Source organism: Hesperophylax consimilis, chromosome 1 (genome assembly GCF_061612785.1).
Source record: "Hesperophylax consimilis isolate HC1 chromosome 1, BYU_Hcon_1.0, whole genome shotgun sequence".
In the NCBI taxonomy this organism is placed as follows: Eukaryota; Metazoa; Arthropoda; class Insecta; order Trichoptera; family Limnephilidae; genus Hesperophylax; species Hesperophylax consimilis.
In genome coordinates, this window is record NC_142836.1 from 9,419,506 (window position 1) to 9,438,296 (window position 18,791).

General features: G+C 33.1%; 2 protein-coding genes across 3 annotated transcripts in view; one reads left to right on the top strand and one right to left on the bottom strand.

The window, feature by feature from the left end:
• LOC149426236 (zinc finger-containing ubiquitin peptidase 1-like) overlaps nucleotides 1–9,739 on the top strand; it is a 32,235-nt gene extending 22,496 nt beyond the window's left edge. Inside the window, exon 15 of the mRNA XM_089635414.1 lies at nucleotides 410–9,739. Within this exon, the coding sequence (XP_089491540.1) occupies nucleotides 410–454 (45 nt within the window). The 3' untranslated portion in view covers nucleotides 455–9,739. The remainder of the gene's footprint in view (nucleotides 1–409) is intronic.
• A 1,721-nt stretch (nucleotides 9,740–11,460) lies between these two features.
• The window catches only part of LOC149426237 (sialin), a 96,767-nt gene continuing 89,436 nt past the window's right edge, over nucleotides 11,461–18,791 (bottom strand). For both annotated transcript variants that reach the window (XM_089645200.1, XM_089645121.1), the window contains 3 exons: nucleotides 17,547–17,702; nucleotides 16,938–17,023; nucleotides 11,461–16,364 (listed from right to left, as the gene is read on the bottom strand). In XM_089645200.1, coding sequence (XP_089501326.1) covers nucleotides 16,173–16,364; nucleotides 16,938–17,023; nucleotides 17,547–17,702 — 434 coding nt within the window. In that variant the 3' untranslated portion in view covers nucleotides 11,461–16,172. The remainder of the gene's footprint in view (nucleotides 16,365–16,937; nucleotides 17,024–17,546; nucleotides 17,703–18,791) is intronic.

Here is an 18,791-nt window from a genome sequence, read left to right on the forward strand (position 1 = left end):
AAAAGTTTTTGTATTCTCTGTGTAATATAGATTACCCAGATTCCTGCTTGTACTATGTTTTTCCGGACACCATGTATATTCGCTTTCAGTAATTTAAAGAAATTTTCTACCATAGGTACATATTATCATTTGAGATTTCCAAGGCCAAAAGTATTATTGTAATTAGTTTTTGGGGTATTTCCATCTTCTCCTCCTTTAGCCAAAGTTTCAGGCTGAGTTACAGTGTCCATCATCAAGACTTTCGTTTGGCTAATGGAAAAAGAAGAGCAACATGGCATAATACCCCAAAAATTAATCATGATAATGTGGACTAAATAAATAACAAGTGGAAAAATTATGGAAAAATTACAATGCGGTCATTTTATGGTTATGTCCACATTTTTTCAATGTACCTATCATTATCTTTCAGCTGAGCAAGGTCTTGAGATCTGTAAGAATACCGCAGGATAGATGAAAAGATTCCGCCGCACACCACGTTACCAGACGGTTCCTTCGAGTGTCACATCCCTACCCAACAGTTGAGACATCATCTCGCACAGTGAACTGACGATGATTGCAGTAGTATGGACAGTGAAGTGATAAACAAATCTCTATTTAAACTTTTATGAAATTTTAAATTTAAATTATTGCAAACGACGCACTTAAATTAGCCGTTAATATATTTACATTTGACACAATCATAGGTGCTTAAGTCAAGAATAATATTATTCCACCAAATTTTGTTATTCAAATGTGTAAATGATCACATAATTATGTAATCCTTTCTTGTAAATCCCTTGTATTTATTGTTAAGTAGTATATAACTTCATTGTTGCAACTTTTGCGTATCATTTTACATATAAGGAGAAATTTTATTAAAAGATGCATAGATACTATATTCACAAACCAAATTTCCAAAAGCTAATCAACTGTATGCTTTTTTTAAATTTTTAATTTTGCATTTTATTGTTGCATTAGAAAAATTTTTGTTCATCTTTTCTTAAACTTGTTCAAGTTTGCACACAAGAATTTATCTGCATATTTTATTGTGTCCAGCACTCCTAATGTTTACTCACACGATACGGTCATTTAACTGAAATTCCTTTTTCGCCAATTCCGTCCAAATCGTATACCGTGTTCACACCTAGCATTCATGCCTAGTTTCAGTAATTTATATTATCTCTTGCAATATTGAACCACCACCTTGCCTAATCGGACAAAGTAGGACGGAGAGGATTGAGGACAAAAGGCGAATAGCGAGGAACTGCAGCAAGTGCACCGCTGCACATGCGCGACATACATTAGCGGAACATCTGTTCACAGTTGATGTCGGCTTCATGAGAGTGGGTCGTTTATTACACTCATTTTTGTGTAAGTCAGCTCGCAAGTGGATCGAGCTACCTTCATCTGTTTTTCCTCCTTCATATAATCCGGACTTCTTCAAGACCGGCATTAATAAATTCCTTCCTACACCCCTGCTGCCCAATGGGGTGGCGATGTAATTCCCCTATCTACGTCTTGTACACGTCTGTTACACCTTACAGACAGGTGTAACATGCATTTGTGGAGGAGACCAAATCTCACTCTAGGGATGTAGCACCGAGATGAAGTTGATGTTCTCGAAATAATGGTTTATGGATATCTTGGCTTTAAGCCATTGATAAACCTTTCACTACTAACTTGCATTAGAACATTGATTTGCAACGGAGGCGGTATCGCCCCCCTCGGGGTGTTTGTAAGATCCAGGGGGCTGTGGTGGCCTCGAAGGCAAATGGGGGGGCGGTGAAAGGCTACAAGGGGTGGTGAAGGGCTGAAATGGCATCAGAGGATTTAAATAATATACATATTAATGAATTCGAATAAGTCATAAGTACACCATAGCAAAAAACATGAAATTTGAACCTTTTCAATCGGTGATATTATTGATGGATTGATAATATTATTTATAAAAAAAAGTTTTTTTTATACAAAACGTAACATTTCCGGATTAGAAATAATGTTGAAAATCCATCCACTTCCATCATTATAAGTGGAAAACGTGGCTGTGCAATGGTGAAGGACTAAAGTAGTAAAGGATAGAACCTGCAATGCCCAAGTGGGAACCAATAATTACCATGCTACATGCTACCAACCAGTTCATCGTGGTAATTCAAAATATGTAGTTTTCGCTTCTGAAAATTTGTTCTGCGGCACTTTTTCAGTATATGCTGTCGTACTGTATTTTTTAATGGATAGGTGTGGGTGGGGGGGGAGGGTGCGTTGAAGAAAAATGCATTTGGAAAGTGGGTGGTGAGCCAGATAAAATTGGGAACCTCTGTGTTAAATGAATACAGCGAAAAAGTTGAACCAGATCAAATGTAACCGTGTCGTGTGAATAAGTTCTACAGTATTAAAGGCAGGAAGATAAAAAGGAATCTCTAAAAGTTGACAATGAATGTTTTTTTATGTACAGCATTATGTCATTAAAATGCTGTTTAAGTAACCAATTATCAAAATGTAATTTCTAGTCGAAAAAATTGTGGAGAGGGAGAAATCATGTCATTTAACTGAATTATTAGCACAATGTCAGTATGTTCTTTATGGTTCCATGATATCTCATCAAAATGACAATTCAACACACCTTTAAAAAGATGAAACAAAAACTAGGTTACATAGGTAACTATGTAACCTAGTTTTTGTTTCATCACTTTTCATGACTTTATATAACTTTTTGTTTTGAATTGTCATTTTGATGAAATATCCGGTCACCATTCTTTATAATAATACGTAATTAGATTGACTAAAATGTTACCACATTGGCTCCCTAAACCGAATCTCGTTTTTAATTTTTTTTCTAAGAAGTTCTGCTAGTCAATGAAATAGGGAAAATATTTTAAGCAACCCACTACTGTTAACAGTGGCAAAATCATCTAGTAACTTAAAGATTTGTTTGAAATTGGCCATTGCCATAAGAATAAATTAATTGATGTCAGAATAATTTAAAATTGGCCCTCGTGGTACCAGATACGTCACAATTATTCCTGAAAGTGACTTCTGTCTTTTGAAAGGTCTTCCCTCAATAAACAGCTCATTCCGAAACATCTTTTATCCAAAATTAGTATATATTTTGTCTCGCAGTGTTTCACTCTTTATGTTTATGTTATAGGCTCAATTTTATTTGTAGATATAATTAGCAACATCTGTATATTCAAAGTTAAAGACTGTCTACTAGTCAGAATGTTGGATAGTGTGCTGTCATTGAAAGCTCCATTGTTACTTCTCTTTCTGTTACATGCCTAGTTTTAGAGAAAGAATGAAAGAGAGAGAGAGAGAGGTTATAATGGAGCTATCGGTGGTATGCCTTGTGCCATAACAAATCTTGAATAATTTTAATATATTTACCAAATTGTTCAACTTTCAGAATCATCTCGTTACCAATAATAGTACGTAAATATTGTGTTTGATTAACATTGTAAATATCATTTGGAAATCACCTTGCATATCTCAATGTGCCCTATATAAAGTACTTCTTCTGCTAATAAATGCTCAAAATCAATAGCTTAGGGCAAGGGTCGGCAGAACGCGGCTCTTTACATAGGCGTTTGCGCTCTTCAGACATCAACTCCAATAATTTCAGATCAGTGTTGCCAACTCAGCTCTTTTAGAGCTAGATTTTTCAGATATTCTAGCTCTTTATTTTTTACTGAACTTTAGAACTTTACCATTGTTTATATCATTGTTATCCAGTTTCCTTCACAATTTGGCACTTATCACTTGAAAGTCTGCCTACCCCTGGCCTAGAGAAAAACTTTTGAACCCCGTGGCAAACATGTAAACTGGATGTCAATCGTCCTTAAAATGTCAAAATAATTCACCCATCTGTCTGTTACTGTTTACTGTAATTTATAGCACAACTGTGAAATATGTAGAGTACTTTACGTAGTTCACATCGATCTGCTTCTCGTCAATACATATACTGTTTATCCTTCATAAAACTATCTCGAATTCAAATATTTGGTTGTGGAAAATCACTAGTGAAATTTTTTGTCCTCTGCGGCATGCATTATTTGTAGCTCAATTTAACTATTTATATTGTCTAGAAAAATTTACAAGGTATCAATGTATTATGTTTGTAAATTTGTTATTGTAACTTGATTGCATTAGAAAAAATAACTACATCATTAAATGACAGCAACTAGATAACTACGCACATAGTCATAAAATATTTTGGTCACTTAGATGTAAAGCAAATTGAATCATCACTGTACAAAGTGTCGCCTGTTACAAGCAAAAGGTATTCCACGCAAATTCTTGTTTTAAATTAGCCACTATAAATTATTTATTGTAATAATGAATTTGTGAGGTATACTTGTTTTGTGAAAAAATGGCACACTTTGTATAATTTTCAATTTGAAATAATGAAATCAAGATGTGCTTAAGATGCACCGAAATATATTTTATAAATAATGTGTCTGTAAAAACGGCCCGTTAGGTGCCTAACTCACAACTGTACTTTTGAGTTTTATAAAATTATTTCCAATACATGCGCAGGTATATTTTAACAATCTGTTATTCAATTGGATATGAACTGCATTGTATGTGAGGTGATCTGAAAATTTCTGTACCATAACAATTTATTAAATAATTTTTTTTAGTTCCTAATAATACCTCTAAGTGACATTGCTGTTTGATCTTCGGTTGTTCCTTCATAAAATCTCTTTGTGACACATTACCTTGCACTTGACACTTTCCTTGAAAATGCTAGAAAACAAAGGTTCGTTATATGACGCATGTCTTTTGTCAGAGAACATGTGTTTTGTGAAGTCAACAAAAATCAGTAATAAAAAATCATTGTGTTTGGTTGTGACACTATCAATAGACAGGCTACTACTGCAATACAAAACTTGACTACCCAGTCCATTGTGTCATATCGCGTCCCTGATAAAAGAAATAAATGTGCGTTGCGTCATGACATCAATAGACGCTTCGTCTGTGAATGAATTAGAATTGGATTTCGTAAACAAACTTCTGACAGATTTCAATCAGTTCAAGGTTTTTGGTTAGCTTACTGACTTTGGTGAAAAAATTCTTTCTGCTTGTCAGCATTTTGATTATTTTTTTCCATAGTATAATATCTAGTAATGATTATAGCTCTGCAAAATGGTAATTTTTTTACATTAAATTTAAATATGAATCAATCTAAACTGAGGTGTCTTTATTTGGGGTGTTATTGTGTGTAATAAAACTTTATTGTTAATTACGATACCTTTTAAAATAAGTTTTGTTTGACCTAACCTCAAGGTAGCAAAAATATTTAATGAAATTTATGTACTTAAACATATTTAGTACCTATTTCTAGTTATTTAAATTTAAACCTTATGAGATTTAGTGATGTTTGATTAGTAATTATGTATTTTATAATATTTATGGTTTTTAGAGTAAGTCATTTTAACTTTGTTAACTATTTTATGGTCATTGAACATTCCGGTGCTTGTTAAATTATCAATTCAATGTTATTCATTGCTTTACTTGTAAGGCCGGCTCGAATATTCGTAAATTCCCAACTCGTTATCCATTCAGGATATTTCAACGTCTCATGACATTACGTCAGCTGTTTACCTCTCACATAATCGGTATTGTTTTGTGAACCAAAGAGCGAGTCGATCCACGAATTATGGAAAATGATTCGTTCCTTTCCCTTTCATTTTGATGGGTCGGTTGGCATAACATGTCAAAAATCGCTTAAGTGGATATTTTTTTATTTACTTTTTCTGTTAAGGTGAAGCACTACGTAGTGATGAAAAATCATGTGTTTTTGGTTTGAAAATTTGATGGCTTAGAATTTTTTTAGATGCTTTAAGGCGATGCCATACGTAATAATGCAAAATCATGTGTTTTTGGTTTGAAAATTTGGTCACCTAGAAATCTTTCAGATGCTTTAATTAAATATTGCGAGTAAAATATATCTCGGTCTTTGAAATAATCGAGTATTTTTTAGATAAGTCTTTTAATAAGCCCAGAAAAAAATAATGTAAAGGCCTATGAAAACTGCTTTAAAGTTCAAAATCTCCTACTTACAAACCCATTTTCGGTTATGATTTTAGTGTATAATGTGGCAAATTAAGTTATTTATAAAATGATCGAAAAAAATTAAATATTTTATGCCTGAACATCCACAAAATAAAATAAAAGGCACTTTTTGGCCATGTTTTTTTCTTGCATAAATCAAAACAGGCAGATGGTGTTAAGCGGGAATTTAAACCTTATCGCCATCTACGTAAGGGTTGTTATTGATAGCGGCTCAATTTAAAATATTTCACGACGTAGTGCATCGCCTTAATTGATTACTGCGAGTAGAACACATCTTGGCCTTTGAAATAATCGAGTTTTTTTTTTTGAAAAGATTTCTATTGAGATTAGCCCAGAAAAAAATAAAGTATCAGGTCTGTAAAAACTGCTTTAGAATTCAAAATCTTCTACTTACAACCCCTTTTAGGTTATGGTTTTATTGTGTAATGTGGTAAATTAACTTATTTAGAAAATTATCGTAAACATTTAAAAATTCGTGCCTGAATGTCTGCTAAATAAAATATAAGCCACTTTTGGCAATGTATTTTTCTTGCAAAAATCCAAACAGAGGACTGGCGTTAAGCAGGAATTTAAACCTTATCGCCATCTGCATAAGGAGTGTTTTTGTTAGCGGCCCGATTCAAAATGTTACAAGACGAAGTGCATCGCTTTAAAAATCATCCACAACCTTCGAACTTTAAAACAATACTGATTAAGAGAGAGATAAATAGCTGAAGTATAATCAAAAGACATCAGACATTTACCGAGCGCTGCCGAAATATCCCGAATTTATAACGCGTCTGGTATTTACGAATGTGCAGCCGGCTCCGATTGGTCTAAACTAAATTATTAGATTCATATTCTATTGGAACCAATGCCCAAATCTTGGCCCCAAGAATACACAAGTAAATGAATTTGGGCCCTATTGCAATTTTGAACAATGTCTGCCCATGTTTACAATATTGATTCAAAGTTTCTTAAGTTTAACTTTTTAGTATCGGTTGCAAAACATGTGAAGTTATTACATACTGTAAAATTAGCACAAATTAATTCTGAAGGTTTGTTCCTGAAATCAATGTGATATATTTTTTCCTTTCTGCTTTTAATGCGTAGTTTTAAAATTTACAACATAGCCAGGCCGGTTCTACAGTAAATATTTAGACTCAGTTTAGTACAGTAAATTGTTGTGCATTAGTTGTGAAAAATTTACATAACCTCAAAAATGAACACCATTTTAATCGATAATAATTATTTTATGAATCTACAACATTTTTTTTAAGTGAATTTAAAATTCATAGTTATTTGAATTAAACAGCATAAATTAATAAGATTTCTTCCTTTCTTCTTCTTCAATAGTACTAAACATAATCATTTACATAATACATTTGCTTTGATAGAAAATGTATATCTTTTCATTATAGTATTTTCCTATGCGAATCTAACACTATGCACTTCTATTCAGACACAAAACTATATTTTATGTACTACATACATTAACAGTCAAGCACTTTCAAACAAGAAATCATGAGATATTTCTCAAAATCTGGAAATCAATCAAATTCTTGAAGGTTTTTGAGTTTGTTTTGATTATTTCCAGTAAATACACTTTTACAATATATGTCATAATTAAATTAATATGAATGCTATTTTTTCAAATATTGGCTTTTTCTTCACATCTTTCGATAAAAAAAAATATTTAAAAATAATGTACTATTTTCATACTTTAGAATAATGCAAATCTTTGGAATTGAAAACTAGGGAAGTATGTCTGTGACACCATTGATAAATACAATTTCTATTAACATTAGTGAATTCTTCCATCCTTCCTTGGGACTGCTTAAATTAGATTCAAATTTCTTTTCTGATTTATTTCTCTGATAAAATTAAGAGTTCATTTTTATAATGATAAATTTTCGTATCCATTTTTATTCCATATTTGTTTGAATATTCAAAACATAACTGAAAAATTTTGGGTTTGTACAGTGCATATCTGCAAATATGACTTTTTTCACATGATTTGAACCACTCGAGCGATAGCTACCCAAATTTGGGTTGCTGTGGGTAGATGATTTTTATGAATATATAGTCTTTTTGTAAAACCTAAAAATATGGGATACACATTGAAATATGGGTGGATTCATCACCACAGTAATCAGTTTATATTATGTTTCCAAATGAGCATGGCTGTATCTAAAACCAGAAGTCTCTAACACTTAAAATATATATTTTTTTAATTCGCCTTTGCTCGAGTGGTATAAGATTAAAATCTCTCATAATAAATGAATAAGTAATAAAATTAAATGATGTCGTTTTGTGCATCTAAATACATAACCCTTTACTAGACTGTATGATTCCAAAATAATCTGTATATTTAAATGGTGATAAAAGATATGTTGATTGATATTTTTCAAGTTTATTTTGAAAGCTTCCATTGTGAATGTATAATTTTCTACTTTAATCAAACACACTAGCACGCTAGAAACGTATGCATAAGTCGATAATGCTTGTAAAGCTAAAATTCTGAATTGCCTTTTTAAAGTAAGTGATATAGGATTTGCAAATTGATTCCCAAGCATTGAAATAACTTTTGACATAAGTAGAAATCCTAATTCTTCGTATCAATGTATAACTTGAATATTATTTAGAAGAGTTCTCTAGACAGAGAGGAAGAATTGGATTTACGGGTAATCAATGATGGACCATTTAAGATGGAATAAGATTTGAAGGATATAGTACCTATATATTATTATACACTGCATTATACCAAGTATGTGTTGACAGATTAAATATGAAGCTTAAATGTTATTTATTATATTATGTATGTTGATATTTATGCATGTTCCAATATTATATGATGTAATTATTATTGTGCTTTTGACAGTTTCACATATTTATTCATCAAAATTCTTGTTCATTCCCATTCAAAAGCTTGTGATTTCCTTTGAAAATATATCCTTTCTTGTCCAATTAGATTTTTTATAGGCGATACAACAATCTCACAAACTTCTTGATATGTTGAGCAATTCTATAGCTACATTCAAATTTTATGACATTTTGTACAATCCTAAGCACTCAGTCCCAGCTTTAGGGTATATTGCAATCATCAATGCATCACGCAGGCGTTGTGTTGTCCTTGACACTTGAAACTTTGACATATTGCATGCTCCTTATTGCCCCATAACAGCTTTAAACTTTAGACACATTACGCTATATTATGCGCGCATAATTTGGGCGTAGCATATAAGTATTATATGTTGGGGTGACACACTACACTATTACCTTCCTCAGGGGGTCAGATCAATTGTAGAAATGCCGCAGAATATCATTTATTTGTATGGGATCTGTCACTTTAACAGATGACAGCCACGTAATTGCAGTGCTCTGTAAATTGTTCTGACCCCCTCTCCTGCATAATTTTCAAATATAGCCTGGCTTGCAGATCATGACGCATATCGTCTCTACTCCCACGCTTATAACACATCATCTTTTTAGGTGTGACAAGTCTGTACGGGATTATAAAGCGAGCAATATGGAGTTATATAAATCGCTTTGAACTTGTAGTGTAATCTGTCACCCGCTTTATGAAAATGTTGTATGATCCTTAACACTCACTAAAAATTGTGCAAGATCGGATGTATCAGTAAATGGTTAGCTGATATAATGAAACAGGAAAGATTCCAAGAAAACTGTGAAAACTCGATTTGTATCAAAAATAAATATATATTAAAAAAGCGCAATCTTTGTTTACTTACTTACAGAATAGATAATATACACTAGAAATGCCTTCCATATACATTTGAATGGAAAAGAATGTTGCCATTAATATTTTCTGTTTCTAGCTGATTTAGCACGCACTTTGTCTCTCTTACACTTTTGTATCCTTTTTATCCCCATCCCGTTTGCATAATGATGATGAAACACATATATTTGTAATTTAAGGCCCGATTGGCCAGACTTCTTTTTTCTGTGAGTATTCTCAACAAACCCGTATCTAAGTAACTTATCCTTCAAGTAGTAGATCCTCTCCTGATTAAAAATAAACTATATTCCTCTCTATGTTACAAAAACTTATCTTGAATATTTCATAATAGTAACATCTTTTGGTATTTGACAGAAGCTTAACACATTGTAGTCGGGCGCTTCAAACAATAGACTCTAGCCTATAGCGGGTGTTTTTCGCGATTAGCGCAAAAATATATCGCTTTCTTAAAATTGACCCAATTTCTAAACCAAATAATATTTTCGATTGAAATTTTCCAAGAAATCATATATGACATTTGATCATCAAAAATAAATTATAATTGCTTTGATTACATCATAATTTCTCCACATTTCAAAGCTGAATATAAAAACCTGATATTAATTCAGTAAATAGCATTCAATATTCAATATTTGAAAATTCCATGTAAAAGATATTATGTTTATTCATATCATATAGTTATATAATAAATAATAATATATATTTGCCATGCCCGCAATTTTACAATCGCTGGATGTGTGAAATCTGATCGCGTAAATATTGAACAGTGTCGCCTAAGGCCGAAGACGAACACTCAATAACTCATAAGTTTAATTGCTTCTTGTCAAAAAAGAGTCTTTTGCGGTTGCCTCGCCTAATTGAAGAACCCATTCCACTTATGAATCATAGTATTTATTCTTTCAAGGAATCAGTACACTTCATATGTTGATAATCCATCACACGCTATAACTGAACACTATAAGTACACTTCATCGTCACTATCATTGGCTTGTAAAGACATTTTTGTAGGGATAAAGTCCTATACAATGCTAATATATTCAAATAATAAAATACAAAACAGTGCGAGCGGTATGAAAAATAGTCCAATACGTGAAATGACTCAAACTAAACTGGAGATTGAGATCGCATAAAAGCTCTAGATTTCTAGCGACGCCTTTACAAGCGGCACACTAGCCAATCCGGACAAGGCATCTCAAATAACGTGAACAGACTGTCGCCTAGCACCCAGGTAGCAAATTACCCTTCAAGGCGTTTTATTTCACGCTGATAACAAACCCGTATAATGCCGTTTCCCGCCAAAAACCGACAGTCGACAAAAACGGCATTTGCCGCGTTCCGCAGTTGACCGACAGTCCGCGAAAAACGGCAAATGCCGTGTCCCAACGACAATGTGTTAATAAAGCTAGTGACTAAAAAATTAATTTTTATTCATAAAAATCATATGTAGGTGTGTGTATTCATAAAATCTACCCAAATTTGGGCAGCTATCGGTTCAAGAGCATTAGCGATGCTACCCATATGTTAGTATCGCTGTTCAGTTAACAATCCTTCGAGTGGTTAGTTACGTATTATAATGTACATACATGAGAAATAATAAACTTGATATAAAAAGTGAGTGTACTTTAAAAATAATAATTTATTTTCAAATAGTATTCATTGATACATTTTACATTTATTTATATAATAAAATAACTAAGAAACAACTTAAGTAATATTATTATAGTTCACATTGACGATCAACATCGAAACTTAATTAATATACTAACACGAAATTTAAATTACAGTTCTAATACATATTTCTATTTTCTGCTGATATCAAAAATACAAAAATACAGGTCTTTTCAAAATGATTCCCTATAAGGAAACGTAGTATATATTTTCCAAAATTATATTGGTGAATTTGTTGGTTTCAATCAACAGAATCTTAGTCGTTTTTTGATATGATGCAATGAAATAAGTTCCCATTTAAATACATCCATTTGAATTTCACTTTTATTTTTGTGAATGAATGCAAATCTTAAAAGTGGAAATTAACCCACTTCCCGACATCCGATCAAGATGAAACTCCGCAGATAGACTGGTTGTCGATGACAATGCATTCTATCAACTTTTGGTGGCGTTCACACATACTCACCCACGCATTTTACTGAAATTGGATGAAATGTTGGCGCAACTAGGTTGTGCCATTCAAAATCTAGGACCGTGGCGGAAAGTCGAAACTATTTCACTATGTGATAAAATGTATTGAAGTAAAAAAGCTTTGTTTTTTGTGAGTTGATATTTTCTTTCTCTAAAACTAAATGTGTTACTATTATTTTTATTGATTCCCTTTGACTTAACTATCAATCAAATTGATATTTTGCATGACTTACAAAAGCAAAAAAAATAATATTGTTAAAATATTATTTTGCTTTAAAATTGTTTGTCATTCATTATCGGTATTGAAGAATTCATTCTTCTACATTTAAACTCTAATGGCAATAGGGTCTTAAGTTTTTGATATTGTAGAAATAATAATTTAATTAATTTTTCTTTCTCAATATCTCTGTTTACCTTCGCTGTGAAACAATTAACACAAACTTCACACATTAAAATAATCTTAAACATTAAATAAAAAGTACAATACTGTTAAAACACTGAGTTTAAATAAACACATACAAGTTAAACATTTGAAAAACATAATTTGGGAGTGCTTTGAAGATGAGTCACAAAATTCTGAACAGTAAATAATAAGAATAAATTCAAAGTTAGCTAGCTATACAAAAACAAAAAATGAGAGCGTAAAAGATATAAATTATTTGTGTCTTAATTTTTTTTAAATATTTTAGTTTATTTGTAGTCTCTAACCCGGGCACTGTTTGTTAACTGCCCAAACTGCCCAGGCAGTTGTTACACCACTGCATAAAACTGTATTTCTATTCACAGATTATAGAAATAAACAGTTATGAAGAAGTTAAGTAGGAGGTATTTGATAATATATATTTATACATTTTTTTTTTAAAACTGAATCTTGTACATACTGAGAAATAGCTTTTATTTTTATCTTAAGCTATAAAAAAATATCTGTACTTTAATCTACTACATACTTAAAAATAATAATGAACTTATGACTAATTTGATAAAATATAAGAGATAATTGCAAGTAGCATCTTTTGAATATATATGTGCAAAAAAATATTTTTTAAATCTGCTTCCACAGACATTGATTTTATGTACCTAATGGATTTACTTACAAAATTTGTATCCTGTTCTATACAGAACTGTACACCATAAATGATTTGTATTATAAAATCTCTTAGACTAAATTTAACACCAAAAATGTTGTAATATTGAATTGAGAAATAAATTCCACATTGTTACATGCAGGGCCGGCACTGAGAAAACGGTGAAAACCTCAAGGGTATTAGGTATTTTCAGATCCTTGGCTCCTTGGCGCCTTGGCAAGTTGGTGCCCGGAGCGAACTGCTCCAATTGTGCCTGCACCACCCGTCCCTGATTGCAAGCAAAAAATTTTTGTACTTTTCTTTTTATTTGTTTTGCACAATATTCGACATGCCCGAGTATTGATAGGTTCAATTGTCCATTTTATAAATTTTGAAGTTTAAAAATTAATTTCATGTATGCGTAAAGATAACTAAATAAAATTAAAAAAAATTAGAGATACAGTATAAATAACATAGCTTATACGTAATAATAATCAAAAAGACATCTTAAAGCGCTAACAGGGCCATTATTTATCATTTTCAAAAGCGGTGACAAGTAAATATTATTTTGTTTCTTCCTTTGCTTAGTACGGTAGCTAGTTTAACTTTACAATTTGGGAACCATTTATTGGATAACCAACGCCTCTGCCACAGGTCACCACAAGTGGTTCGCAGCATTTGGCGATTTGTGCCCAGTTTCATTGGGTGTAGTGCGTTCAAAATGCGCCTGCCCACTAGCTGCATGTTGTGCCAGATCGGGAGAGGCTGGTTTGGGAAGTCATTGCCTTGCACTACAGTGGGAGGGATATATTCATATGTCCGTCACTCCTGGACACACTTAACTAATCCCTAGATTCCTAACCAACCCTCATACCTTTCCTTAAAAAAAACCCTCCACTTATCACCCCTAAAGATGACATAGGCTATGAGGGAAATTATTTATTCAGGGCCTAAAATAAAAACTAGAAAAATCTTTAAAAAATATCTTTAGCAATGTCTGTCAAAAGCAATGGGAGAACTATTCGTATTTAGTCCATTTAGATTGGTCCACTTTCTCAAACAGGCCCTGTCTAATATTGATTTAAAACATTGAGATTATTACGCTTAAAAAACTAAGACAAATTTTTTTAAATTCTAAATCCAGCATGCCTTAATTGTTTAACAAAATGTAATCAAGTCTGGTTTCTCGAAAGTTCAATACAGATAATAATAAGATTTTTATGTAGAAAGTAAAGTATACATCTCCAAATCACATTATATATATATTAAAATTCATAAACAATCACAGATATTAGTCAATCCTTCCCTGAATTTTCAACCAATTCACCCAAGCAAATAATAACTCCATCTTTGTAAAAAATCAGTTCTATTTAATTTCACCACTGTGCTCATTTATGATACTAATTGAATTCAAACAAAAATCCACAGGACTAAAGATTGATCCCTGTGGCATTCCAAAAAAAATAAAATTTATCTTTCTGGGGTGTAAATCTATTATTTGCTTTGTGGGAAGGAAATCCACAGTAAAAAAGAATTATGTAATAACTGTATTCATTATAAATTAAAGCCTGTGTGTTTCACATAGTGAATATAACTTGTAAACTAAAATACCTGGTGTGAAATAAAAATACAAATGATATGACTAATAGAGTAAGGATTACGCTCACAATGGTACTTGACATATATGTGATGGTAATATAAATAGTTATGAAATAATGAAATTATTTATAATATATCACGAAAATTACTGTTAAATGGCATACATTTTTAAATACTTCAAGCTCCTTGGAACGCATCCACATATAAATGAACAGAGGTTAAATTGTTAGCAAAACAGTAATTGAAAATTCATTGGCTGTTTTAATAGCCAGAAATCAACATTCAATAAATTATTGACAGAATTTTCAATGTCATGGATTGCCTCACTTCTGCATAATCAGTTATTTCATCCATGGTGTAACTAAAACAACAGCAATATAGCTAAAACATCACATTTTTAACTCCGTTCCGTTAAATAATAATAATAATTTTTATTCCTGGTCCACACGTCCCATAGATAGTTGCTAAGGATATTGGCCGGTAATTGCTGGAGTTGATCATGTCAGGCTGTCCCGATTTCAGGATTGGAGTTATAATTGTTTTCGTCATTGCACCCGGTAGATGATTGTGTTTAAGGATTGCGTTGAACAGTATGTTTAGTAGTTTAGGTATGTACTAGACTATCATGTCCCAGAGATTTACCAGCCCTAGTGCCTGTTATGGCCTTTATTATATTACTTTCAGAGAGGTAAACGTTTTGTCCATCATATTCCATAATATTAGGAACAGTCGGTACTTCATTTCCGGAAATATCTACAAAGGTTCTTCTAAAAGTCTTAGCAATTTCCTCCGTGTTTGTGGACCCATCAATTTGGCTGGCGATTCGAGTTTTTGATTTGATGGGTGAGCGTTGAAATCTCCCATAACAATAGTTTCAGAGTGCTTGTAATCTTGAAGGATCGTATGTGTTTTGGAAAGGTAGTTGGTGAAGTCGGTAAGCTGGTCCACATTACATACCGGCATGTAGGCAGTCAGTATGCTTATCGTCCCTCCGTTGGTGGTTATCTGAATACCAGCGATGCGGTCATCTCCACACAGTATTAGTGAAGCTTGCAGCTCGTTCCTCCAAAGTACTGCTACTTCTCCGTAGGGTCGGACCCTCGGTCGGTCTCTACTTCGTCTTCTGAGAAATGATTGGAGCATATTTGGAAAGTGGTTAGTTCGTCTAAGACATCATTTTTGTTTTGAAGAAACGTTAGAAGTTCATTAATAATTGATTTATCACATTTTGCAGCGTATGCAATCCGATCCTACGCACGAGCAGTTCCGATCCTGCGCACGAGCAGACTGAAACCTTAAATTTTAACGGTTTGGAATGTCTTGTGTTTCCTATAGGTACATGACAATAATATATGACCATCGCTTTAGTTATAACATCGATGAAACTGTTCGTTTAAATTTTGTTAGTATCATTTTTCAATAACTCCGGTTCAACTTTCTTAGAAAGCTTGCAGTAATTTTGACAAAATCAAAACTGAAAATCGAGGTATAAAGATTAATGTTTGTAAATTTCTTCCACATCGGTGAACTTAGTTTAACATTTGTGGAGAAGAAGCTGCAGAGATCTGTTAATAGGAATGTTTTCAAGCAGAGGTAATCTTCTCGTTGAGCGGCATTTGTTCCTCCAGAGTGTTATCCCTCTTAACCTCCTCCACAGCGTTACCACTGTTCCAAGGCTGCAACTTCCCGGAGCCGAACAGGAGGAAGGAGACGGCTCCACAGAAGTAAGTTCCTGCCAGGATCCAGAACACGATTTGCCACTGACCGTAGGTTTGCTGAAATAGACATTCATAAATTTAGAATTTGTTCTCATTCATATATCTTGAGTGGTGCCTTATAAACGTTCAATAAAAAATCATATCAATCAGCAATCATTTCCAGAATAATTCCAATGTATTGCGAATGTTTGTCTACTTAAATCAAGGTTTTCAAACTTAAGCCATAAATATGTCATATTCACACATTGCTATGAAATTTCATATTGCTATGAAATTCATTTGCATAAATTATTAGAATAACAACCTAAAAACCTATTTTGTGCATACTTTACATCTCCCCCTAACTTATGTAAATAGTTGTTTCCGAAATTATTGTTATTTTTTTAATGCGGGGGCAGAATTCAACAATTTTACCAAGCGTAATTTTAACATGTCGATGAATATTATAGGAAGGAACAAAAAAAACATCACATTATATTTTGTGGTGGGATGTTGGATTCTGGTGCAAAGTTAAAAGATGTTTAAAGGTATGCAAATAAATTTGTCATTTCGAAAGAAACTTAGGAAATAAATATTTTTAACCAAAATTTTTGACCTGTTAAAGCCATTTTTTAAATGAAAATATCTTACGTTATTGTATGTGAGTGTTCCGACCATGTACGTAGAGAGGAATCCGCCGAGAGAAGACAAAGTATTTGCCATTCCAAAAATAGTGCCTGAAAAAAGTGCAGTTTTTTAGTTTATTTTGTGATACGACTGATCGTCCATTTACAGTACTCATTTTAACATTTGGGAAGATAGGTAGGTATACAAAAAAGTTATTAGAGTACCTATTTACATATATTTATAAGCAATTTTAGAAATTTTATCCAATAGCACCATATATTATATATTTATACTACATATATTCTCTTACTCTATACCCCTTATTTTCTTTTAAATTATATACTTATTTTAATTTCTTCTATATTTCATACTTGATTTATTATTTTAATGTACTGTACATATAATCAACCACCACAACATGGGCATGTGCCTAGCTTGGTGGTCTAAGCATACCAAATAATTGTAATAATTTTTTTTTTTTAAACTTGTCCCGCTATTCTGCACTAGAACATCTGATCTGCTGTGTGGTATCTTGGAAAAGTCGTGGTGATTATTTTATCACAGAGTTTATTGGATTAGTGATAGAAATAAAATAAGTTATTGTTAAAAATAATTAATGCACAAAGTTCTTACCGGAATAGTTCGGTGCAATGTCAAGTCCGTTCCCGAGGTACCCGGCGGTGACAGCTCCGTTGATGGTGAGAGCGATGGTGAAAATGGCCACGGACCAGACCTGGTCGTAGCCCAGGAATACTTGCGCCACCATCAGCAAGGAGGGAATGCCGATTGCTGGAGAAAAAGGTATCTAATTAATAACAATAATGGTTACAAAGGGGTATAAGTTTCCCTGGAATCACCACTGACATTAAATGTTTTAAAAATAATATCATTGAACAAAACAAGAATCGGATGTCACATTGCCGGGTTATGTATGAACAATATTAGTTATGCAGACGACATGGTCATACTAGGCCCCATCGGTAAGAGCAATGAGGAAACTTCTGGCCATATGCGAAGCATACATTCATAGTCAAGGGCTAATGTACAATGCTAAAAAATCATAACTGCTGATATTTAAAGCACTGACTGGTCTGGCTGTCATTCCGCCCATATGCCTCGGCGGAGCCTATCTCAAAATCTGCAGCGAAATAAAATATTTGGGGCATGTCATCACTGATGACCTAAATGATAATATGACATAGGATGCCAAAGAAGAGTATTGAGTGTGCGAGGTCAACATCCTCACCAAGAGATTCAAGTGCAGTCCTCCGGTAAAGAAGCAATTATTCCAAATATACTGCATGAGCTTTTACACTAGCGAACTATGGACAAGGTACACACAAGGCTTCATGAACACACTTTGAGTACAGTATAACCACGTATACAGGGCACTGTTCGGCCTCCCTTGGCGATGCAGTGTCTCACAGATGTTCGCAGAGGGAAGGGTGAATGAGTTTGCTGCCTTGATATGCCACAGAGTAGCCGGGACGAGTCAGCGCTACCGAAGATCCGAAAACACTCTTATCCAGGCCGTCGGCCAATGTCAGGGCACGCCCCTATACCACAGATGGAGAATTTCCCTCAATATATTCTAACCGGTTTTTATTTAATTTTTCATAAAGTTTACTGAGGGTGAATGAGGGAGCGATTAGCCTATAGTTGGATCCAGAATTGGGTGATTTGTTCGATTTTAGGATTGGGATGATTATTTGGGAAATTCAGTCATCAGGCATTATGCCAGTCTGGAAGATTTTATTTAAGATGCTTAAGAAGTGGTTAAGAACATTATATTTGATTGAAAATGAGATTGATGAAGCATTGATTTGAAGTCATTGCAGTCACCTTTGACAGATAATATATTGGTGGCCCGGTAAATTT